At 37.6% G+C, this 26,999-nt stretch overlaps 1 protein-coding gene across 4 annotated transcripts in view; it reads left to right on the forward strand.

Moving 5' to 3' along the window:
- ANK3 (ankyrin 3) overlaps positions 1-26,118 on the forward strand; it is a 686,366-nt gene extending 660,248 nt beyond the window's left edge. For all 4 annotated transcript variants that reach the window (XM_068547493.1, XM_068547494.1, XM_068547492.1 and 1 more), the window contains 2 exons: positions 7,272-7,362; positions 25,928-26,118. In XM_068547493.1, the coding sequence (XP_068403594.1) occupies positions 7,272-7,340 (69 nt within the window). In that variant the 3' untranslated portion in view covers positions 7,341-7,362; positions 25,928-26,118. The remainder of the gene's footprint in view (positions 1-7,271; positions 7,363-25,927) is intronic.
- The last annotated feature ends 881 nt before the right edge of the window (positions 26,119-26,999 follow it).

Below are 26,999 nucleotides of genomic sequence, written 5' to 3' on the forward strand. Positions count from 1 at the left end.
ACACAGTCCTTTGAATGTGGTCCAAATAACTTGAGGCTCCTTGGTTGGTAGTTCTGAAGAGAAAGAAAGGAAAGGAAATATCTATTGAAAACCATTTATCAAACTTATCACCCATTTCCAAAGAGTCAGGACACCAAACCAGAGATGTAGGGAAGTTGGCTTAGGTATCCAAAACTTCTTAATCCTGCTGCTTGTACTTTTCTTGTAGATCAGATTTTCATCTTCATCTGAAGAGAAGAAAATCTGCCAAATCTGCTCTAGTATAGTTTTTCTAAGACTCTGGAAACATTAGAGAAGAAAATAAGTCCTTGTCTAAATCCTAAATTATCCACAAATCAACCTTAAGCTCAATAGGGGCCATGAAAAAAAGTATGAATCACTTTGAAAATTCCACATGGGCAATCCAAATTACTTACTGGTATCTAGCATTTTTGCAAGCATTTGGCCTGCTATTTATGAAGTCCTCATAATCAGTCACCTCCCACACATTTGTTGGGATTAGGGGGAAGAAATCCTTAATTTGGTTTTTCTGAACATGTTAAAGCCATACTCTGTTCAGGCTTTGCTAGTCCCATGATTAAAATATTACTTCTTGAAGACACTAAAGTGAACCATCTAGAAAAAGCACACCAGACATACTGTCTTGTAACTTGCTCTTTATGCTTAACATATGACATACTCATGTTGCATCAAATTCACCTCATTTCTTTATAATAGCTGCCCAGTATAGAAGTTGACTCCTCTACATATGACAGAAGAAAATAAACATAACCCTGCATAGACAGTGGGAGAAAGCATAGAGAAGTTTTACTCTGGGGAACACTAAAACAAAACGATAGAAACATCAACCCCCTCCCTAAGTCAGTGAGGGTTATTTCTTTTGGTCTCCTAGAATTCTACAACATGCATTAGCAAGTTAGCTTTTAAGTAATTTTGTTAGAAAGAGTTATTTATATATTTAAGCTTAACATATAATTATATATATTAACATTTTTATTAAGAGCTTAAGTTTAAAAGACTGAAATACACTGATGTTATAGGCTTCATAAAACAGAGGAGACTGTGTTCTCTTCAAATCTTCACTTCTTGAAGTCAGTGTGATTTTAGGGAGGTTGAGTGGAATCATCAGAGAATGGGTTTTATAAGTGGGGAGGGCATTGTATAAACAATGGAATCACTTAAACAAGCTTTGAGAAATGTCTTTCATACGTGACAGAGAAACCAAAAGCTAAAGGCTAGCTATAATTATAACTGGAAGCTATAGGTGTAAGAAAAAATCTTTGTAAATTACATACATAGAAATCTTTCTGGTTAATATTTTTCTGTTCAGATTTTGGGGGCAGTTGAAAAAGATCACATTTCTGTTGCCTTTTCTCTTTATTCCATATGTTGGTACCTTTTTAACGTAAAAGAGCTTGAGACTGCAGTACTACACGGTAAATGTGACATGGGATCCATCTCTGTCAAAACACATAAAATGAGAATGTTAGGACCTAAAGGAGTCATTGAGACTAAAATTACTTCTTTTCCTAGATGACAAAAACCAAGGATCGGAAGATGAACTGATTTACCCAAAACCACACAGCTGGGCGGGAACAGTTCTGAGACCAGAACCTAACCCCTGGTCCTCTAGAGAAGTGCCTTCTACCTGCGTTTTCCACAATACTGTATTCCTTCTCGTCCAGAACAAATTAAAAAGGAATAACTTTTCCTAACTAAATTAGGCACTTGGCCATTTAGACTTTTCCGGTGGCACATAGAAGAAGGCAGCATTGAGCTATCTTTCCTGGAAACTATTTGATGGGGCCAGAATGCTAGGAATTTGACCTACTTCATGGAGGCTGTTCAACCTTGGACTGAACCAGCCATAGTAATTCCCCTAGCACTTAGAATGCTAGAGCGGAAAACTATTTGGTGGTTGTTCCATCCTTCCCAGAGCTAGCTTTGGCCAGGAAGTGTCAATGAAAGCAGTAGATATAGTCAGGATTCCATGATCACAAGTCTAGGCAAATCTGTGTTCTTAGCCATTCAGTTAGTATAATAAATGGAGTGAAAGTAGAATTTTATGATTTTTCTCTTTAATTTCACATGTGGATTCATTCTTTTTTATGTTTTTATATTTTTACATTTAATATTTTGAAGTCCTTAAGAAATGAGTCAAGTTAACAAACTCTCCCATTTGTTTTGGGATTTTTAAATTTTATAAGCATATTCATTTATTTCTGTATAGTATGATAATATCACAGTGGTTTCAAATGCTTGGAAGCAGTTTAAATTGACCAGTCCCTACGAGCTTGTTTACATTATTTGCTTAGCAAATGCAGTGATTACAAAGGTAAAAACTTTAAACCGACTCAAACCATTGTGAAGTTTGATTAGATTCAAATAACTGAATTTTTACTATATAGTTCAACTATATTTTTATTTCTACTTTTGAGTTTTACTGACTTTCAAAATAAGGGTTTACATGTATGTTTCCCCCCATCAAACAACTCAAAAGTACAAAAAGTTCAATCTATCCATTCTACTTCCCATTGTTCACAGGCTTCAGATAACCACTGTTCTGGAACAATGGAACAAGGTAACCACTGTTCACAAGCTTCAGATCGTTTTATATACATATACCAATATGTATGTGTATATAGAATATACACGTGCTATATACATATACACATACATCCCCAGCAAGTGGGTTTCTCAGAATACATATTGCTTAGTAATTTGCTAAGTTTACCTATATAGTTTCTCTCATCTCATTTTTTTGAAAGTTCAAGTTTTAATGTGTGTACATCGAAGCAAACTGGTACATTTCATGTTGTTATTTTTTCATTTTATTCAAGAAGGAGAGAGGAATAAAAATTATAAAATGCAATGTTTCCAGCAGGGGTCCAAAGGAAAGTACAGTAGTCTTCACAAAGGTGGCCACCAGGAATGATACTGTGACACCATATGTGCTGTAATTTTCCTTTGAAATAGGAAAGAAAAAAAGTGCGGTCGGTGCTGCCAAAAATAATGCCATCACCAAAACTAGTGGGGAAATTTTATTTACTTGAAAGTACAAAGGTTTTCAAGAACCTTAGAAACTAACTAGAGATTATTTTCTCTCATTAAAGAGAGGCCCTAAAGACCTCTCCTTGGTAACACCTGATCTCCAATGTACCTGACAGAATTAAAGATGGATGAAATTTTTTTTTAATGTATTTTGTGACTCCTCACTAACTTTCCTATCTATCCAGTCAACTACTATCTAATCCACTCCCTCAGCTTAGTGAGCTTCTACATAATCATATATCTTATTTCGACCTTATGTAAAGCACTAGTTGACTATAGTTAGTGCCCATTTAAGACTAAGAGAAGTATCTTCACCTTTAATTATACATAAGCAGTATGAATTTTCAGTAGGAAAGCATGAAAATGCCCACGTACCACAGCAGATCTCAACAACCTATATGGCTTGTTATTTATAACTAGGGCTTTGCTTTTTTCTAAGGCTATTAATATAAATCAATGTACTTAAATGTATTTGCTATGCTTATAAATATACCTACTTCACATTTCAGAGACTGTCTGCAAATTAATTGTCATCTTTCCCCACCAAAGGGTCAATTTATAACATACGTAATAGTATGCTATTTTAATGGATTTTCCTGGGATCCTGGAATTGTCTTAACACTCAAAGAGCTAGACATGTGCAAGAGTTAGTTCAAACATATCTCACTTATACATGTTTAAACTATAGTGAAACTTTTCATGACCCTTTTTTTTTTGGCTTTTCTGCTGTCTTTAAGCCTTTACTTGTAAAATAAAATGAAATTTCTTTTTTCCAGATATATGAAATCAACCATAGGAAACATAAATAACACTCCCATAAGAACTTGTTGCAGATTTTAGTGCATTCAGGCAGGAGACCTCTACATTTTTCCAATTTCCTTCCCTTGCTTAACTGTGCTGATTGAAACTAATCATAAGCAAGGTTCAAGGTGAACCTTGAAGCAAGCATGAGCAGCAAGAAACATCGTGTTTTATTTTCATCTCACCTGTATACCACAGTGAGGTAAAATGAGTCAAATATCCCACCCATGACCTATGAGCCCACAATCTCTAAGAATACAAAGTCACTTTGTAGAAAGAAAAAAGAATAAAAACAGAATTTTGTTAGCAAAACAAGGTAGTGTTTCGGTCTCTACTCTGTTATTAAACCACGACCAGTTACTAAACCAGTTATTAAACCACTGTTTAATAACCACTGTTTAATAACCATTGTTATTAAACCAGTTGTTAAACCACAACTGCCTTTCTACTGGTTGTGACATAAAACAATCATAGAATTTTCTCACCATTGGCTGGCACTGACAAAATTAACAGAGCTACTACCTTTCCCATGACAATAACACTGAAAGGGTTAGAATCCTGGCTCTCCCAGAAATGCAGCTGTCTTCTTTGTGATCTGCCATTTTTCCTAAAAAACCTACAGGTGTACAATAACTACAGTACACAGTACTGTAGCACTGTACAGGTCACCTCTTCAACAAAAGAAGTATGACTAACAAGTCAGTAGGTCTCTAGAATGGGTCTGCACTTAAGATGTTTGTCCTTGTTCCCCAAAACTGTAAGGGAGACTGACCTAAAGTTGACACCAGTGAAGAAGGTAATGTGTTACAAATACAGCCCTATGTTTGCTCTCTGAGTGGTTTTTCTTATCATACAATCATAGAGCTAATAGACATTAAGGAGCCATCTAAATCTACTGACCTGCCTATTAGCAGGAAAATATGATGCCACCGTGGCAAGTTAAGAATTTATCCCATTTTTTTGTTAACTCACCAGAGGAAGATCCTTGACAGTTTCCCCTTCTAAATCAGATAGCAGTCACTAACTGAAAGGCTGTCGTCTTACATTCCTTTAGTAATTAATCAGTCATCACATAAGACTCATTCACTTGATAATATTCTGAAACTATGTACTTCATCAGACATTAATTATTCTCATTTACAACTTATGAAAGGCTCAGTCTGAAAAAAAGAAATAAGGTTTTCTCTGTACCCTGAACTTTTCTCATAGTATTTGAAAAAATATTGCCTTTAGTAAAGGAATTTTTAAATTTAACAAACTAACAAAGGGTGATTAACACCCCAACTAAGGTGCTACCTCAATTCAAATCAGACAAAAGGAAATCCACCAAAATGAGAGATTTCGTAGGACTAATGAAGAAACATTATTCAAAGTGAAATGATCTAATTAGAGCTCTAATCGTTAGCTAAATCTTTTTTCAACAAATGAAACCTTTTTGTTTGTCTGTCTATGTATAACTGTATTCTGTCATTACGTATTTTCAAATTCTTCCTTCTTGGAGTTTGTTGCTAACCATCATTCTTGTGCATACTTGAGGTTTAATGCTTTGAATGTCGTTGACTGCTTAATAACCATCCATGGAGTCAGCCTTTTCCCCTTGCCCTGGAATTGCAAGTAGAGTTTATACTTTCTTTTTCTAAAATTCCACAGAGCATGTGTGTGGTGTATGGAGTGATGTGGAGATCTATCCATCTAGTATGTTGCTAATCTCTATGCCACATCCTTTAGGGAGAGGAAGCAAAAAACATTCCTGGTGAATCTGTCACAGAAGAACAGTTTACTGATGAAGAAGGCAACCTCATCACCAGAAAAGTAATCATCACTGGGATTTCATGCTTCTCTTGGGGTTTAGATTTTCTACTGTTTGTTTGCTGTAGTGTCACCTCTTAAAATAGAAAACAGGAAAATCTCTCCTTTTCACTATTGCTTCCTACAGATCACTCGGAAAGTACTAAGACGAATTGTTATCCCACAAGAGAGAAAATATGATGACGTGGTAATGGAGAGGGACTGTCAAAAAGAAAGTAGAAAATAAAAGCTTTGTGAACTCTCTAGAATAGGCTGCTAACAGGCTGGCATCTGCAGTGTGGCAGCTTGAAGCATTTGCTGCTTTTGACATCTTGTGCATTTGATCAGGGTCAAAGAAAAAGATTTTCCTTCCTAACATTCTTTAACAGTATATATACTCTTACTATCTTCAGAGTTTTCACAGAGATCATTTCATTTACGGAGGTTGGAACATGCCGGTTCGAGCATGGGAGACAAAATTAAAAACCCTCTACCACCACCAAACCCCTCGGCCATGCCCCACCCCTGCCCAGTGCTTTACCTGCAGCCCAGTACCTAATTGGGACCCAGATAGAGAGCACTTGTTTCCAGCAAATGCACAGGGTTTAATTAAAAGTTAGAATGACAAAAAGCTCGTCTCAAAATCCTTACATCTAATCTATACATTTCCTCTTTCCAGTATATTCTACAGGGAAATATGAATTCCCCCATCTTAACCTGAGGAGGATTCTCCTCTCTGGGTTAATAACAGCCCATTTCCAATGTGCCAGTTAAAGAACTAAAGTCGTCACTGAGCAGTGTAACTCAGCAAATGAATCTCTAGCTCCCAGAGAAAACATCTCTGGTTATTTTTCATTTCTTTCCCTTTCTCAGACCTGTACCCTTTTCATTTAAGAAACAGAAACTTCAATAGCCTGTGTTTACATAAGAAAAAAGTATACTGAAAATTTCTCAGAAGGAGTAAATCAGAAAATTGGAAAGGCTACTGTGTTTTCCATTATAAATAGGGTAAAAGCTGAGTATTTGTGCAACCACTTTGCTCCCAGAGAAGTGTGTCCTTGGTGCTTGGTGAAGACAGGTCTTATTTTATGGAAAAGGGATGCCTGCTTGGTCTGGAGTAAGAGGACGGGCTTGGTAATTCCACAAATTAAAAGAGATAAAGTCTCTCGGCTCAACAGCATTTCCATGGTCTTTAGTTCATGATTAGTGCTTTACTGAGAAATCTCAGTCTCATTACAACAGATTATTTAACATTCTGCTGGCTTAAAAAGGCATAAATTATAACTTACTAATATTTTTATAATTGGGGTTTGAGTGCCTTGAGAGTTTTAGTGATGATTTCTTCTAGCTTCACAGGAGTTAGACAGGCTGTCCAGTTGTTTGATCACTAACCTACTGAATTATTGTGAAGTACAGTAACGTATCCCTTCTGACGGCGCTCCCTCGCTCGCCCTGATGCCGCTGAGCCGTGTGGTTGAGGCAAATAGATTATATTTGGGGACGTGAAGTGACAAAGCACTTGAAACTGTGTTTCGCTTATCCTAATCCAGCCTCAAGGGACCAGAATGGAAACTGCTTTTTAACGAAAACCCTTTCACCATGAAATCTTAACATGTACATTCCTTTTAAAGCAGGGAGAAGGTTATAAGATGAAGACGAAGAAAGAAATCCGGCACGTGGAAAAGAAGAGTCACTCATAAGAGTACATGGTCAGTCAAGGTGGTAAGTGTGCTCTTATCAACAACAGTAAGACGTAACTTCCTGTGAAACTTCTAATTTCACCAAATAAGTGATTCCATGCCCCCGCCACCCCCTTCCTCTCTTTTTCACTGCATTGCAGCTTTGAATATCCAACGAGCAGTTGGTGGTCATTTTCAGGTTCATGTACATGTCCATCTGCACACGAAAACTATGGCCTCTAGCTGACAGTCCATAAACCTTCTCTTCACAAATTAGGAATTTAAATATAAATGAGGGTTTCAGAACCAAATGTAAATTGTGATCCCTGAGTCTCCTCTTAAGAGCAGAGGCTCAATATGAAGTGCAGTAGCATTATTCACTCTAACAGAAAGACTATTTGGCAACAAACCGTTCATACAAATGTATTTGGAGATTCGCATTGACCACCTTTTCACCATTTTACCACAACAGCATCTAAGAATATAATTTTGGTTGAAATACAGTGGTTGCCAAGTTTAAACGAAATGAGCAAAATCCCTATATACTACTTCATATATTTTGTATAAACCAAAGCAAATTAAATAGGAGGTTAATGGCACTACTGTGTTTTCTAAGTTAAAATGTTTAGTGAGCTTTGTTTAAGGTTGTCTGAACTTTCCTTCATGGAGAAGGATATTTTCCTTTAACACTGTTTTCTGAACTTTGTGCTGTTTCTTTCTGTGTAGCTACAATTCAAAAGCCCATTTGGGGTGAAAAAGCAGATAGAGCTTTGAAAAGCTCTGTGTAAGTCTGTGAGATAAAGCAGGATGAGTCCTTTAGGGCCGCTCACCAACAGCTCTCCTAGCCCCAAGTAACAAAGAGCAAACAGATCCCAGTTTCCACTTCACTCACCTGCTGTTCCCCAGCTACCAGAATCCTGGTACTTGGAGTGCTGCTGTAAAGAACTGAGAAATCACGGAGTCTCACTGCCCCAAATTTTGTATGCAGGGTAACTGTAACTAAGGCCCAAAGAAATTCTTTTTTTTTTTTTTTTTTACGGGTTCTTAAAAGTAATTTATTTATTTATTTATTTTTTTACACACACACACACACACACACACACACACACACACTGTATTTTATTTTTACAAGAGATAGATAGACTGACACCAAGCATTGTACATGGATGACCACAACAAAAGCAACAATGATTGCAATTACCAAACATGAAACACACTCATACTATGTCATAATATTGACATTCAGTCCAGTAATCCTCCACTGTAACAGATCCTTTACTTTGCAGTGCAAAATTGATTTGTATATTCTTTGCCTCTGAGTCCTTGTGGGATTTTTTTTTTTTAATTCAGACAGAAAGTCACAAAAATTATACTCATCCTCATCAGTTCACTCAGTCCCATGTAATTAATTTTTTTTTCCATCTTGATCTTTTGTTAGCACTTTTATGAGTTCATCAGTTTTTCATTAGAGTTCTGAAAATGCTTATTCATTCAGTTCAGCAGTACAGTCAGTTACCAGAAACCTGTACTTGTCAGAGTCTTTTCCATGAATTTCTTGAAGATGAAACCCTTTTATAGGAACATATTTGCAAAAGCATCAGAGTACACCCAGAACTGTCTGTAAATGACAAAAGACTTAAAAATGACCACAGGTAAAGATTTGATGAAAGTTCATAATAATGCAGTTGACAAGAAAATTAGTTATTTCTGCGATATACATTTTAAAGTAATAACTAGGATTATTACTTATAACATTATACCAGAACATATAAGATTTTTAGAAATTTCATGTAATGTCTGAAACTTTTATATTAATATATTTCCATACATATTTCCATACAAATATAAGATTTTTAGAAATTTCATGTAATGTCTGAAACATTTATATTAACATATTTCCATACAAATACAAATATAAGATTTTTAGAAATTTCATGTAATGTCTGAAACATTTATATTAACATATTTCCATACAAATAACCCAATGAAAGTTTAGTATTAGTTGTTTTGTTTGTTTGTTTTTTTATACTGCAGGTTCTTATTAGGCATCAATTTTATACACATCAGTGTATACATGTCAATCCCAATCGCCCAATTCAGCACACCACCATCCCCAACCCACCGCAGTTTTCCCCCCTTGGTGTCCATATGTCCATTCTCTACATCTGTGTCTCAACTTCTGCCCTGCAAACTGGCTCATCTGTACCATTTTTCTAGGTTCCACATACATGCATTAATATACGATATTTGTTTTTCTCTTTCTGACTTACTTCACTCTGTATGACAGTCTCTAGATCCATCCACTTCTCAACAAATGACTCAATTTCGTTCCTTTTTATGGCTGAGTAATATTCCATTGTATATATGTACCACAACTTCTTTATCCATTCGTCTGTTGATGGGCATTTAGGTTGCTTCCATGACCTGGCTATTGTAAATAGTGCTGCAATGAACATTCGGGTGCATGTGTCTTTTTGAATGACGGTTTTCTCTGGGTATATGCCCAGTAGTGGGATTGCTGGGTCATATGGTAATTCTATTTTTAGTTTTTTAAGGAACCTCCATATTGTTCTCCATAGTGGCTGTATCAATTTACATTCCCACCAACAGTGCAAGAGGGTTCCCTTTTCTCCACACCCTCTCCAGCATTTGTTGTTTGTAGATTTTCTGATGATGCCCATTCTAACAGGAGTGAGGTGATACCTCATTGTAGTTTTGATTTGCATTTCTCTAATAATTAGTGATGTTGAGCATCTTTTCATGTGCTTCGTGGCCGTCTGTATGTCTTCTTTGGAGAAATGTCTATTTAGGTCTTCTGCCCATTTTTGGATTGGGGTGTTTGTTTCTTTAATATTGAGCTGAATGAGCTGTTTATATATTTTGGAGATTAATCCTTTGTCGGTTGATTCGTTTGCAAATATTTTCTCCCATTCTGAGGGTTGTCTTTTCGTCTTGTTTATGGTTTCCTTTGCTGTGCAAAAGCTTTGAAGTTTCATTAGGTCCCATTTGTTTATTTTTGTTTTTATTTCCATTACTCTAGGAGGTGGATCAAAAAAGATCTTGCTGTGATTTATGTCAAAGAGTGTTCTTCCTATGTTTTCCTCTAAGAGTTTTATAGTGTCCAGTCTTATATTTAGGTCTCTAATCCATTTTGAGTTTTTTTTTGTGTATGGTGCTAGGGAGTATTCTAATTTCATTCTTTTACATGTAGCTGTCCAGTTTACCCAGCACCACTTATTGAAGAGACTGTCTTTTCTCCATTGTATATCTTTGCCTCCTTTGTCATAGATTAGTTGACCATAGGTGCGTGGGTTAATCTCTGGGCTTTCTATCTTGTTCCATTGATCTATGTTTCTGTTTTTGTGCCAGTACCATATTGTCTTGATTACTGTAGCTTTGTAGTAGAGTCTGAAGTCAGGGAGTCTGATTCCTCCAGCTCCATTTTTTTGCCTCAAGACTGCTTTGGCTATTCGGGGTCTTTTGTGTCTCCATACAAATTTTAAGATGATTTGTTCTAGCTCCGTAAAAAATGCCATTGGTAATTTGATAGGGATTGCATTGAATCTGTAGATTGCTTTGGGTAGTGTAGTCATTATCACAATATTGATTCTTCCAATCCAAGAACATGGTATATCTCTCCATCTGTTGGTATCATCTTTAATTTCTTTCATCAGTGTCTTATAGTTTTCTGCATACAGGTCTTTTGTCTCCCTAGGTAGGTTTATTCCTAGGTATTTTATTCTTTTTGTTGCAATGGTAAATGGGAGTGTTTCCATAATTTCTCTTTCAGATTTTTCATTACTGTATAGGAATGCAAGAGATTTCTGTGCATTAATTTTGTATCCTGCAACTTTACCATATTCATTCATTAGCTCTAGCAGTTTTCTGGTGGCAGTTTTAGGATTCTCTATGTATAGTATCATGTCATCCGCAAACAGTGACAGTTTTACTTCTTCTTTTCCAATTTGTATTCCTTTTATTTCTTTTTCTTCTCTGACTGCCGTGGCTAGGACTTCCAGAACTATGTTGAATAATAGTGGTGAGAGTGGACATCCTTGTCTCGTTCCTGATCTTAGAGGAAATGCTTTCAGTTTTTCACCATTGAGAATGATGTTTGCTGTGGGTTTGTCATATATGGCCTTTATTATGTTGAGGTAGGTTCCCTCTATGCCCACTTTCTGGAGAGTTTTTATCAGAAATGGGTGTTGAATTTTGTCAAAAGCTTTTTCTGCATCTATTGAGATGATCATATGGTTTTTATTCTTCAGTTTGTTAATATGGTGTATCACATTGATTGATTTGCGTATATTGAAGAATCCTTGCATCCCTGGGATAAATCCCACTTGATCGTGGTGTATGATCCTTTTAATGTGTTGTTGGATTCTGTTTGCTAGTATTTTGTTGAGGATTTTTGCATCTATATTCATCAGTGATATTGGTCTGTAATTTTCTTTTTTTGTAGTGTCTTTGTCTGGTTTTGGTATCAGGGTGATGGTGGCCTCATAGAATGAGTTTGGGAGTGTTCCTTCCTCTGCAATTTTTTGGAAGAGTTTGAGAAGGATGGGTGTTAGCTCTTCTCTAAATGTTTGATAGAATTCACCTGTGAAGCCATCTGGTCCTGGACTTTTGTTTGTTGGAAGATTTTTAATCACAGTTTCAATTTCATTCCTTGTGATTGGTCTGTTCATATTTTCTGTTTCTTCCTGGTTTAGTCTTGGAAGGTTATACCTTTCTAAAAATGTGTCCATTTCTTCCAGGTTGTCCATTTTGTTGGCATAAAGTTGCTTGTAGTAGTCTCTTAGGATGCTTTGTATTTCTGCGGTGTCTGTTGTAACGTCTCCTTTTTCATTTCTGATTTTATTGATTTGAGTCCTCTCCCTCTTTTTCTTGATGAGTCTGGCTAATGGCTTATCAATTTTGTTTATCTTCTCAAAGAACCAACTTTTAGTTTTATTGATCTTTGCTATTGTTTTCTTTGTTTCTATTTCATTTATTTCTGCTCTGATCTTTATGATTTCTTTCCTTCTGCTAACTTTGGGTTTTGTTTGTTCTTCTTTCTCTAGTTTCTTTAGGTGTAAGGTTAGATTGTTTACTTGAGATTTTTCTTGTTTCTTGAGGTAGGCTTGTATAGCTATAAACTTCCCTCTTAGAACTGTTTTCGCTGCATCCCATAGGTTTTGGGTCGTCGTGTTTTCATTGTCATTTGTCTCTAGGTATTTTTTTTATTTCCTCTTTGATTTCTTCAGTGATCTCTTGGTTATTTAGTAACGTATTGTTTAGCCTCCATGTGTTTGTCTTTTTTACGTTTTTTTCCCTGTAATTCATTTCTAATCTCATAGCGTTGTGGTCAGAAAAGATGCTTGATATGATTTCAATTTTCTTAAATTTACTGAGGCTTGATTTGTGACCCAAGATGTGATCTATCCTGGAGAATGTTCCGTGCGCACTTGAGAAGAACGTGTAATCTGCTGTTTTTGGATGGAATGTCCTATATATATCAATTAAATCCATCTGGTCTGTTGTGTCATTTAAAGCTTCTGTTTCCTTATTTATTTTCATTTTGGATGATCTGTCCATTGGTGTAAGTGAGGTGTTAAAGTCCCCCACTATGATTGTGTTACTGTCAATTTCCTCTTTTATAGCTGTTAGCAGTTGCCTTACGTATTGAGGTGCTCCTCTGTTGGGTGCATATATATTTATAATTGTTATATCTTCTTCTTGGATTGATCCCTTGATCATTATGTAGTGTCCTTCCTTGTCTCTTGTAACATTCTTTATTTTAAAGTCTATTTTATCTGATATGAGTATAGCTACTCCAGCTTTCTTTTGATTTCCATTTGCATGGAATATCTTTTTCCATCCCCTCACTTTCAGTCTGTATGTGTCCCTAGGTCTAAAGTGGGTCTCTTGTAGACAGCATATATATGGGTCTTGTTTTTGTATCCATTCAGCCAGTCTATGTCTTTTGGTTGGGGCATTTAATCCATTCACGTTTAAGGTAATTATCGATATGTATGTTCCTATGACCATTTTCTTAATTGTTTTGGGTTTGTTTTTGTAGGTCCTTTTCTTCTCTTGTGTTTCCCACTTAGAGAAGTTCCTTTAGCATTTGTTGTAGAGCTGGTTTGGTGGTGCTGAATTCTCTTAGCTTTTGCTTGTCTGTAAAGCTTTTGATTTCTCCATCAAATCTAAATGAGATCCTTGCCGGGTAGAGTAATCTTGGTTGTAGGTTCTTCCCTTTCATCACTTTAAGTATATCATGCCACTCCCTTCTGGCTTGCAGAGTTTCTGCTGAGAAATCAGCTGTTAACCTTATGGGAGTTCCCTTGTATGTTATTTGTCATTTTTCCCTTGCTGCTTTCAATAATTTTTCTTTGTCTTTAATTTTTGCCACTTTGATTACTATGTGTCTCGGCGTGTTTCTCCTTGGGTTTATCCTGTATGGGACTCTCTGCGCTTCCTGGACTTGGGTGGCTATTTCCTTTCCCATGTTAGGGAAGATTTCGACTATAATCTCTTCAAATATTTTCTCTGGTCCTTTCTCTCTCTCTTCTCCTTCTGGGACCCCTATAATGCGAATGTTGTTGCGTTTAATGTTGTCCCAGAGGTCTCTTAGGCTGTCTTCATTTCTTTTCATTCTTTTTTCTTTAGTCTGTTCCGCAGCAGTGAATTCCACCATTCTGTCTTCCAGGTCACTTATCCGTTCTTCTGCCTCAGTTATTCTGCTATTGATTCCTTCTAGTGTAGTTTTCATTTCAGTTATTGTATTGGTCATCTCTGTTTGTTTGTTCTTTAATTCTTCTAGGTCTTTGTTAATCACTTCTTGCATCTTCTCAATCTTTGCCTCCATTCTTATTCTGAGGTCCTGGATCATCTTCACTATCATTATTCTGAATTCTTTTTCTGGAAGGTTGCCTATCTCCACTTCATTTAGTTGTTTTTCTGGGGTTTTTTCTTGTTCCTTCATCTGGTACATAGCCCTCTGCCTTTTCATCTTGTCTATCTTTCTGTAACTGTCCCAAAGAAATTCTTAATCCCTCCACCTCCAAAAACAACTTATTCTTTATTTATTCACTTAAAGATTTATTTCACTTCCTCTCTGTGACGCTTTCTGCCTAGGCACTGGGAAATCATCGGTAAACAACGCTAGGGAGGTACTGGCCCTCGCTGACCTTACATTTTGGAGATTTAACGGTAGTCAGTCACTTCAGTATTTAAGGCACTGAGAAGACTCCTAAGAACTGCAGAGTGCTCTGGAAATAACAGTGTTTGCTATCCATACTGTTCCAGTGTATCAGGTGTACTCTTCATTTAATTCTCTTGGATCGGTGCCTCTCTCATCCCCACTTAACAGGCCCCAAATTGCCCAAGGTCACCTAAATAAAAAGTGGCAGAAACAGGATACAAACCCTAACAGGCTGCCTCTGGAGCCCACACACTCAACCCTGTTAACTGGAGATTTGACCTGGTCTGAGGGTGACAGGGAAGGTTTCCTTAAGAAAATGATGCTTGAGCTTAGTTTTAAAGGATGAACAGGATTCATCTGGGTGAAGGGGAGGAAATTTGATGGTGTTTGGGGTAGCCTCCTAGGCACAGGCTCTAGCATTCTGCAAAGGCCAGAACTGGGAAGAAACAAGAAAGGAGAACAGGTCAGTGTAGCTTGCAGAAGGTTTTGTCATTGTGTCTGAAGAGGTAGGAAAAATCAGAATATCCGGGCCTCATAAGACTCTTTTCACTAAAAGTTTAGGTTCTCATCACACACTCTAGTTGCAGGGCACAGAAAGAATTGGAGGTGGCAATAATGGATAAGCAGAAAACCTATTAAACTACTGAAGATGCTGGCTTGGGCAGTAAGGATGGTAAGAGGTAGGCTGAATCGAGAGATAGCGACATGAATTGCTTTTTGTCAGATGACAAGGGTGAGAGATGAGGAAATTAAGGATGACATCAGTGTGGCAATATCTAGAATGAACCCACCCATTATGCGTGTCTTACAGCTGAATCTGGTAAAAGACATATACAAGATTTTTTTAAATTGAGGTGTAGATGATTTATAATATTAGTTTCAGATGTACAACACAGTGATTCAAAATTTTTATAGATTATACTCCATTTAAAGTTGTTATAAAATATTGGTTATATTTCCCTGTGCTATACAATATATCCTTGTAGCTTATTTTATACACAGTAGTTTGTACCTCTTAATCCCCTATGCCTGTCTTGCCCCTCCTGCCTTCCGTCTCCCCACTGGTTAACCACTGGTTTGTTCTCTATATCTGTGTCTATTTCTGTTTTGTTATATTCATTTGGGTATTTTTTAGATTCGACATATAAGTAATAACAGAGTATTTATCTTTCTCTGACTTCTTTCACTAAGCATAATACCCTCCAGGTCCATCCATGTTGTTGAAAATGGCAGAATTTCATTTTTTAATGGCTGGGTAATATTCCACTGTATATATGTACCACATCTTCTTTATCCACTCCTCTGTCCCATTTGCTTATTTTTGCTTTTGTTTCCTTCGCCTTAGGAGACAGATCCAAAAAGTATTGCTACAGTTTATGTCAAAGAGTATTCTATGTTTTCTTCTAGGACTTTTATGGTTCCTAGTCTTACTTTTAGGTCTTTAATCTATTTTTAGGCTTTTTTTTTTTTGTATGTTGTGAGAAAATGTTCTAATATTATTCTTTTACATGTAGCTGTCCAGTTTTACCAACATCATTTATTGAAGAGACTCTCTTTTCTCCATTGTATATTCTTGCCTGCTTTGTCATAGATTAACTGAGCATAAGTGTGTGGGTTTATTTCTGGGCTCTCTATTCTATTCCATTGATCCATGTGTCTGTTTTTGTGCCAGTTCCATACTGTTTCGATTACTGTAGCTTTGTAGTATAGTCTGGTCAGGGAGCATGATAACTCTAGCTCTGTTCTTCTTTCTCAAGACTGCTTTGGCTATACAGCAGATTAATAAAACACTAAGCATGATTTTGCAGTCTTAAATTGCTGTGTTTAAGCAATTCTGATAAATGAAATAAAACTAGAAGAGAGTTCAGTCAGCTTTTAGTATGCCCCTAAAAGTTCAGCAACTTGTTCAGTAATAGACTCAGACTCTGGGTGGGAGAGAATCAAAAAGGTTATGGACACCAGCTGAGCCATTTTTCTAGAGTAATATATACCTAATATCTATGAATAAATGACACCAAAAAATATATGACAGTGCTATGCTTCCAGGGTCCTTCAGAGTGAATTAATACAGAAATGACTAGGTCACTAAATGTACAAGAGACTTTAAAATGACAAATAACCCACCCTGTAAAGCAGTTGGCAGGGCCTTGGCTCACTTGCTACACCACTCAAAGGAGAGAGAAACTCACTAGGAGGATTCATATGAATGTGAAAATAGCTTCAGCATAAAGCAAACTTAATGTGTCAGATGGAAAGAACAGCGATTTGACTGCAAGCCTCATTTTACTCTCCAGGGTGGTATTTGCCTTTCATAAGTGAACTTAGGAAATGAGTCCAAGAAGACTGCCTGGAATTCCAGGACACTGAATGTGTGCTCTGGAAAAATCAATTTGCAAGTATATTGAAAGTTCTTATGGCCCTGCTGGCTTTTTTTTTTTTTTTTTTTTTTAAATAACAGAACAACTAAGCACATGGAATGTGGCCCAATTTCACTGAGTCTCAGATGGTGACATCAAAATTTTTATTCTGCATTTTATAACCAGTTGAATTTTGAGCTATCTGAACCCTACACCTGCTTTTCTCTAATACTGAGTCACAGCCATCCTATTTTTAATGTAAGGGAAAAGCTGATGGCTTAAAATAAGTATAAAATTTGTACGTAATATATAGTGATTTACAGTTTATAAAGTGCGTTTACATTTTTGTCTTATTTAATCCTTCACACAAGCCTCCAGGAAGAGGAGACCAATTTTGATTGCTACCTTTTACAGATGGGGATACTACGGCTCGGAGAGGTCATGTGACATTTCTTCTTTCAAACAGCTGTGACTGAAAGAACTAGGACTTGGCCTCAAGATTATTGACACTTCACCTAGTGTCCGGTTCCACTAAGCTGTCTTTCTAAAATTAGTTATGAATAATAATAATATTGAGTCATATTCTATCAAAGATTACTGTATGCCAGGTACTAGGTAAGATCATTACATACATTACCTCATATAGTCCCCAAAACTAATGCTATAATGTAAGTACTACTATCTCTTTTTTAATAAACAAGGAAACTGAAGTTTAGAAGAATTAAATGACTTACCCAAGGTCCTGTAGTTAATGAGCAAAAGAATAAAATTTTAACTTAACCAGAGCCTAGCTCTTAACTATTACTCATATTAATAGTTGAATAGTACTTGATGATTATCAGAAATCTAAAAGCAAATTTTGAATCAAATGTATGTACAAAGGCAAACTGTAGTAAATTTCTTCATACAATACACAGTGAAAATACTCAGTTTTTTGGTTTTGTTGTTTCTTTAAATAAAGCAAAACTTCATAGCCATAACCTTCAAAAATACCACTAGAGAGCTGATCAGTGAGGCTGTGACAACGGAGGTACCCCGGACACATGCTGGAAAAGACTGGAACAGCTGTTTTGTAAACTTCTTTTAGGGAAATGCTCAGCATCTCACAGCCACATGGAAGCCAAGAGCAGCAGCAACAGCACGAGGCTTGCCGGGGGAAACACTTTATCTGAGGCCAAAAAGTTGACTCATTTCATTCATGCCTTCAAAAAGGACTTGACCTTCCACCTGGTTTAGAGTGAAAAGGCTAGTAATAATATACAGTGGTGAATAAAACCTCCACGGCCCCTGCCCTTCTGCATCTCTCAGCCTGCAAGGGGGAAAGAGATGGAACATGAATTGTTTAAGGGCTGCAAATACGAAGTCCAAGATCCAATGGAAGAATAACACAGGAACATATTTAGACTTGGGGGCTGGGGAAAGTCCCTCGGAAGTCATGACATTTATGCTAAGACCTCATAGGTGGTGCCAACAATGTAAAGAACGGGGAGAAGGAGAAGAGGACTCCAGCAAAGAGTACAACGTGCGCAAGAGCCTTGAGGCGGGAAAAGGCCTAACACGTTTGAGGAAATGAAAGAAGATTAGTGTAACAGAGCCTGATGAGCTGGTGGGGGGTGAGGCAGGCCCATGATGAAGTGAGAAATGCATCATCATAGGCCAGAATATAGGATTTGGATTTCATTCTAAAAAAATGTGAAGCCTTTGAAAGATTTTAAGCAAGAGTCTGACCTGATGTTTTACTTATTTATTTTTTTAAGCACACCAGCTATGTAGAGACGGATTGGAGGGAAAACAAGAATAAACTGAAGGAGGTGAGCTAGGAGGTTATTGCTGTAGTCCAACTAAGCCACCATGGTGGCAAGGCTAGGACCTGGGCAGTAGTTTTAGGAAAGTCAACAGTATCTGATGGCTTGGGGTTAGGATGGAGAAGAAGGGTTGAGTCAAGGATGATGCCTTGACTCAAGGTTTCAAGGGTAAGCAGGTGGTGGTAGAAAAAGGAACAGGATGGGTTTTAAGAAGAATATCAAGCACTCAGGCTTTTGTCGATACACAAGTCTGGAGCTTTGAGGAAAGGTTGGGCTAGGCGTATAAAAATGTGCGTGTTATCACTAAAGAGGTGAATACTGAATATCAGAGAAAGGGAACACCAGAGAATAGGTGTGATTACCTAGGGAGAAAGTGAAAGTGAGCAAAGAAGGGGCTCAGGATCGAGCCCCAAAGAACAACATTTTGAAGAGGAATAGAGAGCTGTAAAAGGTTGCCTCTGACCTCTTCCCTCCTAGAGATCTCCAAGCTATTCTAGCTCCTCTAATCTATAATCATATTCAGCCTCGGCCCTCTAGTATATATTTAAAAAATTTTTTTCATAGCATATTCTTTTCTGAAGATATTTCTAATCTTACTTTTATTCCTTTATGCATTATAAATGTAGTTCTCTCATATTCTGTGTATAATAATTCTAAATTGGAACCCAATGCAGGACTGTTTCTGCTGGTTCTTGCTCATTTTTCCCCCTGTGTCCCTGGTCCTCTAGTATATTTGTTTGGTTTTACCCAAAATATTTTAATCCATGCAGTTTAGTATCAGTGGATGAAAAAAACTTTCCTGTAATGCAGATTAGCTGATAAGCTTTTGTAAATAACTGACCATGCACACTTAGAGCCCCTTTACTTCTTAGTTTGTGACACACACTGTGTAGATGGTCGGGGGAGTCCAGCGCTGAAGACATTATCCTGATATTACTCAGCCATTAAAAGAAGAATGAAATAATGCCATTTGCAGCAACATGGATGGACCTAGAGATCATCATATTAAGTGAAGTAAGCCAGACAGAGAAAGATAAATATATGATATCGCTTACATGTGAACTCTTAAAAAAAAAAAAAAAAGATACAAATGAACTTATTTCCAAGACAGAGACTCACAGACATAGAAAACAAGCATACGGTTACCAAAGGGGAAAGGGGGGTGGGGGAGGGACAAATTAGGAGGTTGGGATTGACATATACACACTACTATATATAAACTAGCCAACAAGGACCTACTGTATAGAACCGGGAACTATACTCAATATTTTGTAATAACCTATAAGGGAAGAGAATCTGAAGAAGAATATATATATATATATATATATAAATATATATATATATATATATATATTTATATATATATATATATATATATATAAAACTAAATCACTTTGCTGTACACCTGAATCTAACACAACATTGTTAATCAACTCTACTTCAATTAAAAAATATATATTAAAAAAAAAAAGACATTCTCCCCAGCTTCACCACTCACTTGAGGGCATATAAACTGTAGAGTCTAGTCCAAGAGGCAAACAAGATAGTAAGTAACACAAATCAAAATATAGAGCTATAATAAAAGATATAAACAAATCGCTAGGAGAATCCACTGGAAGATGTAGTAAACGCCAATGGAGGAGATCTTGCAAAGCTTCTTGAAGTGCATATTTGAACTGGCTTTTGAAGAAAGGGTAGGGTTTAAGACTGGGCAGTGTGATATGTGCTATGCTGAGGAGTTTGGCCTTTATCCCAGAGACAGTTAGGTACCACTGGAAGTGTTGTCGAAGGAGAATAATACAGTCAGATGGGATTTAGGTAACCCTAGGGGTAGGAGAGGGAGTTAGTGGTGAGGAGAGTTTGAACACGAGGACCTCAGTTATGAGACAGGATGAGGGCCTGATCCTGGGCAGAGACAAGAGGAAGGAGAGGGCAGATTTGAGGAACACTTTAGAAGTATAACAACCAGATTAATTCCATACAGGGAGTGAGGGTTGTGATCTTGTGTGTAATCACTAACAAAAATATAGAACCTAAGAAAAGGAAAACAAAATTAGGGACTGAAATAGGTCAATCTGTAGTGCCTTAAATATTTGTCAGTGATGAGGAAGAGAAATCTGGGCTAGCAATCTTAATGTGGTAAGTGGCCTGAGTGAACGTAAATCACACGCTTACTAGCTGTGTAAGCTTAGCCAGCTTATTTAACTTCTGTGCCTTAATTTCCTCGCCTCTATTAGGATAAGAGTAACATATCTCACAGAGTTGTTGTTAGAATTAAACGCATGAGTCCATGTAAATCACTTAACGGTGACTGGCAAGCCCACAGTAAGCACTCAGTAAATTCAGCTATTAGTAGTAGTGCTAAGAGGTGGGGGCAGGGAGATAAATCAGGAGCTTGGGGTGAACATATACACACCACTGTATATAAAATAGGTAAACAACAAGGACCTACTGCATAGCACAGGGAACTCTACTTAATAGCTTGTCATAACCTGTAATGGTAAAGAATCGGAAAAAGAATACATATGTATATATAACTGAATCACTGTGCTATACACGTGAAACTGACACAAGATTGTAAATCAACTCTACTTCAATTCTTTAAAAATGATATAGATTTTTAAAACAGAGAGAGGTGGGACAAGAGCCGAGACTAGCACCCGAAGAGCCTGGATTCAGGAGGCCAGTGGACAGAGCAGCGGCCGCCAGGTGCGCTAGGACACAACAGTGGGAGAGGTCGGGACAGCAGCACCACTGAAGTCCTCTGCATGTCACGTCGGTTTCTACTTCAGAACACTTTCAATTATTTCATATGACTCGTTTCTCACAGTAGCCCTGGGAAATCATTAAAATAGGTATTCTCATTCCTCTTTACTAAGGAGAGAGAGCAAAATCGCCGAGGCTATAGTTAATAAATGACAGTTTTGGCTTTTAATCTAGACCTCCTGATTCTGCTTCCAGGAAGTCAGAACTGTGGTCTGAATTGCTTCACGCCAGATTCAGGACCCTGCCCTCCAGAATATTTTCCAGAATTCATCTGAAGTAGATAATGTTTTTATGTAGTGTTTTTCATTTCTCTTTCCCTTTAAAAAAAATCCCTAATTAACCAAAAGCAGGGGTCTAGAGCCAGGTGGCTTGACTTCCAATTCTGGCTCGCCCATGTACTAAATGTGTCACCAGTATAACAGCTGTATGGCTCTATTTTCTTGTTTGTAAAATGGAAGAGATAGTACCTCACTGTTACTAGGATTAGATGAGCTCCACCTTAGAACAGTGCCTGGCACATCATAAACATTTAATAATAACAACAACATTATTAGTTGTACTACTAAGTTAACTATACAACTTTATTAGGGTTATATTTTTCTTCTATAGCCAACATGTACATCAGTACTTTACCAGTAATTACTTTTCTTTTTTTTAAAACCGGCCCTGTGACCTCAGATATTTTTTTAATCACAAGTCACTAGAAAAGAACAAACAAAAATTAAGTCCCACTTATTGGTATTAGTTGAAGAACGAATCTACACAAACTGGGAATTATTTTTAAATGGTGCAGTAGTTTATTATGATTACATAAAGTAGTTAGAATTAATGCTTAGGAAAAAATGTTTTTAGCCCCATGACTTCCTTAAGAAGAGAGAGAGAAAAGGAGAAGGAAAGGGAAGAGAGAGGGTGGGGTAGGAAGACAACTAGAATAACAAATTCTCTGTTCTCAGTGGGCTATAGGGAAGGCATATCAGAAAAGACTTTCCTTAGGGCGTTAAGAGAGCTAAGTCTTTAAAGATGAGTAAGGGTGAGCCTACAGGGACTTCCCTGGTGGTCCAGTGGCTATGACTCTGCGCTTCCAATGCAGGGGGACTGGGTCTGAGCCCTGGTCAGGGAAGTAGAGCCCACATGCTGCAACTAAAGATCCTGCATGCCACAACTAAGACCCAGTACTGCCAAATAAATAAATAAATATTTAAAAAAAAAAAAAAAAAAAGAGCCTGCAAAGGTGGATCTCACTAGGGAGAAGATAGACCACACTTTCAAGGAGATGGCATTTGAAACACACTTGAAGAGTAAAGAGAAGTTAGAGATAAATGAAGATGACAGCAGGGGATTACAGGTGGATATGAAATCATGGGCAAAGAAAAGGAAGTTGGAAACCAACGGGTTGATGACTGGCATGTAGTCTAGATCCTCTAGATCCTCCAAGTGTGGCCTGTGGGCTGGCCGTATCAGCATCACCTGGGAGTCTCGTTAGAAACGCAGAATCTCTGGGCTCACCCTGACTACTCGATCAGAATCCACATTTGAAGATCCCTGGGTGATACGTATGCACTTTAAGCTTTGCGAAGTGCTGCTCCAGAACATGTTACTGGCCCTTAATCTTGGCTGAACATCGGAATCATCTACAGAGGTCTTATGGTTTGTTTGTTTTTTTTTAAGTGTTTGATGCTGGGCACCACCCCTAGAAATTCTAAATAAACTGGTATGGGAAGTGGCCTGGACACTGGGGTTTTTTAAATCTCCCCAGATAATTCTAATGTGTACCCAAGTTTGAGAAACAGTGGAGACTGTCAAACAATGCTTTTCAGTGGAGAGTATGGGCATTAAGCATGAAAAGGTTTACTGGGATGAACTGCAGAGAGCTAAAGGTGTAAGGGGGTGTGTGTGTCTGTGTGTCTGTGTGTGTGGCTGTTGTTGTTGGGGGTTTTTTTAGCTAGCCACTAGGGGCTAAATACCACCAGTATGTGACCCTATAGAGGAAAGGTTGGTTTTAACCTAAATATATTCCTGACTTGAAAATGTGCTATGGAAAGTACAACATTCACCTGTGAAATATAACCTGAAATATAACCATGAGAATCCAATGAATAGCTGTTTTTCTGTATTTTAAATGTTTCTAAAATCAAAAAAATGTATAGTGAAATGACTAAATGGAACGATTGGTTTTCTGACTTGTTTTCCACTACATTTGGGTTTGAAAAGCATGAAAACCCAAGGACAGATAGATTCCTCAGTGCAAATGCTTCTATCTCAGATCCATGATCTAAACCCAGAAAGAGAAGATGACTCAAATTCTATTTCTGAAATGTCATCTTGATGGATCCTGCCCTTGCACCTTTCCATCAGATGGCGATCTCATCACAGTTTATACAGAGTGTCAATATTTTATAACAGGTCCACAGCCAGTCAGCCAAAGCGCTCATGCTTTTTGTGCAACACTGTACTTGGTATAGGCTTTTGTCCAGTGAATAACCTTCCTGCACCCCGTGTAGTTGGGGCCTACACACCGTGATTGCGTGACCCAGAACAAGAGAGCTTTATAAGGGGAAGTAACACCCAACTTTTTAAACTATCACCCACATTATACCTGAATATAAATGGGCATAAGTAATAGTTTTTTTTAATTATAGAAACATATCCACTATCTCTAGAAAGATAATGTTCGCTTGCATTGAGGTGATAAGAGAAAGACCTTGCTTCTTATTGCAAGATTAATTGGGAAGCTGGATTGGTCTTTGGAAGATGAAGCAAAACAAAAAAAGTTCAACTGGGCTGTAGTGATGACTGCACATCTATATACATTTACTAAAAATTATCAAGCTATATATAATAGATGAATGATATGGTATATAAATTATGTATCAGTTAAGCTGTAAAAAGTTGGGGGGAGGGTCAATTAGAAAAAAAATTGCTAAGAATTCTCCCTAAGAAAACAAAGTGAGATCACCGGGGTAACATTACCATAGGACCATCTGAGAAGCCTGGAAGATTAGGAATAGATGGTAAAAGCAGAGGTGAGAAAATCCTGATCTTCTTACTCTGATTTGCACATTCTCTGGGACATGGCCTGCCCAAATGAGTCACTTTCCTTCTCTGGAACCTCTGCAGAGTCATGGGAGTGGGGCAGGTGTTGAAATCACCCCAGAAGGAATTGATACTTTGATATTCTTGGCTCCAAGCTTTAGTGACCTGGGGCATGGAGGTCAGTGCCACTTTTAATACAGAAAAGGAAGGCAGAACCATGGTGGGGCAGACAGAGGAAGTGCTGTACTAACATGTTTACAGAAGCCAAGGTAGCCCGGGTGATCCATCTAAAGGGAAAGAAACTTGTCTGGGCTAAGTAAACAACCTCAAGGTCACTGAGAACACTTTTAGGCCCCAACAGAAGCAGAATTCTAAAGGTTCTCCTGGACCTGCAAAAATAGTCTGTTGCACGCATGTGAGTGAACAGGGTTGTTCCCCAAATTAATCTTGCCTGACTCGCCTTTTCTCTAGGGGCTATGTCTTGTTCTCGGGCAGGCATTCAGGTGTCACCCTTTCACACTGATCAGGAGGAAGGGACATACGAAGGAAGAACTTTGTTTTATGGAGGAGGAGTTCCTACCAAGAGCAGTACTGCACAAGAGTATGAAAACCTCTGACAAAAGGATGTTAATTTATTTTGACTTATTAAGACTGGCTCTAAAACACTGATAACTTTATGCAGGTATTATCCAGTAAGACAAGATGTTCTTAGTGGAGTCTCCATAAAAAAGCTCAAATAAAATTAATTTATCCTGTCATGACTGACATGAGGCAGGAGAAGGGAAGGTATTCTTTGCAATGGCAGGAGATAGTCTTTAATCTGAATTTGCGCATGGAAAAGCAATTTCATAGTAAATGAAGTAAGGACACTGTTCTCCCTTTTTGAAAGGCTGCATTTTGCAGGGTGAGAGGCTTATTATAAAACACAGAGGCATGACCGAGACGCTCCACCCTGACTCCGTACCCCTGGCCCAGTGTGCCCTTGAAGACCCCAGAGATTTTGATGGAAATCTCAGAGCACCTTTGTCAGCCTCCTTACTTCACAGATAAGACTGAGGCCCAGAGGTCTGCAAATGGCTTTCCCCAGTGCCTCAGTGAGTGACCTGAGCATCAGAGACTTCAGAACTAGAAGAGGGTCTTTCTGACTCAATCCCTGAAACCCCTAATATGGGAAACAATGTTCTGTGGAGGGGACAGGGTCACCCAGAGAAGTTCATTGCCTTCAAAGAGCTTTCTAGCACACTTCAGGGCTTTGTGCTCTGAGGCATCTAGCAAATCGCCTCAGTCAAAAGTGTGTTAAACCACCCCATTAGGAAGTCAAGGGCCCCCATTCTCTGAGGCTTTTCTGCTGAATGGCAAGGAAGATTTTGGCAAGTTCTTTAAAATAAATAAATAAATAAATAAATAAAAGGAAGGGGAAAAAAAAGCTAAACTCACCACCTATTGTTTCTCTATCCACAGGATCGTATTGTTTTTATTGCCAGTACTGAGAAATTCATGGAAGATAAGTCAGCAGGAAGTAAAAATTTACGGAGAAGGGTGTGTGTGTTTGCTGCTTCCACACATTAATGGCATGATTTTTTTTTTTTATGCAAAAAGAAAAAAAAGGAAAAGAAAACCACCCACATTTTAATTTAGCATGAGCCAATTTACAGAGCATGAAAATTCACTTTCATTCCCGGGATTGGCACGTGTGCAATTAGCAATGCAGTGTATATACGAGAAGCCATGCTGTTAACAGTTTATCTCAAGTAATTTGGTGTCATTTACAAAAGGAAGAAATTCCTGCCGCCAGAAGAGACAGAAGGAGATGGAATGATCAAATCACGGAGAAACACTAAAATTACTAAATCCACAACAGCTCGCCTTATTTTTCTTGGACCCAAACTGTCAGGGTATAAACACTATTTGTTTCTTTTTTAAAACATCTATAGTTTTGCTGTAAATAATAACACTGTATAAATTCTAACAGAAAAATGGAATAAATGTCAATAAGGCACTGCCTCTTAGAACACAGAGAATATTGCAGACGCATTTAACACAACGGGGGTCTCAAGTGACTTCACCCCAAAAGAAGGAGGAGGGGTTATGGGTAGGGGGATCTTCACCGATTCTTGTATATTAGCAATTATAATGTTTGTATACGCAAAACTGCTAGCTTGATTTTAAAAAAACAGATCTTTAAAATCTGCTGCAAATTTAAATAATTCCCAAAATGAGGAATTCTGTAGTTCTGTGAAAAAAATTTTTTTCTTCAGAATACTAATATTTTGATGCATGTGTATCACCTTATTTTGATTAAATCTTTTCCAATTTTGCAAACACTACAGTATACTGCAACACAGAAGATTTTATCTGTAAACACAAAGCCCTTCATCTAATATTTGTTGCTATTGCCAATTTTTCAATGAAATGACCTAAAAATGAAAAAAAAAATAACCTATACGGTAGTTGCTTTGGGGGAGGGGGGTGCTGGTAGTGCTTAAAAGGGTAATGCTTGCCGCTTTAGAGGTGGTCGGTGCTCATCAGAGGC

The sequence above is a fragment of the Eschrichtius robustus genome, chromosome 7, assembly GCF_028021215.1.
Source record: "Eschrichtius robustus isolate mEscRob2 chromosome 7, mEscRob2.pri, whole genome shotgun sequence".
Lineage (NCBI taxonomy): Eukaryota > Metazoa > Chordata > Mammalia > Artiodactyla > Eschrichtiidae > Eschrichtius > Eschrichtius robustus.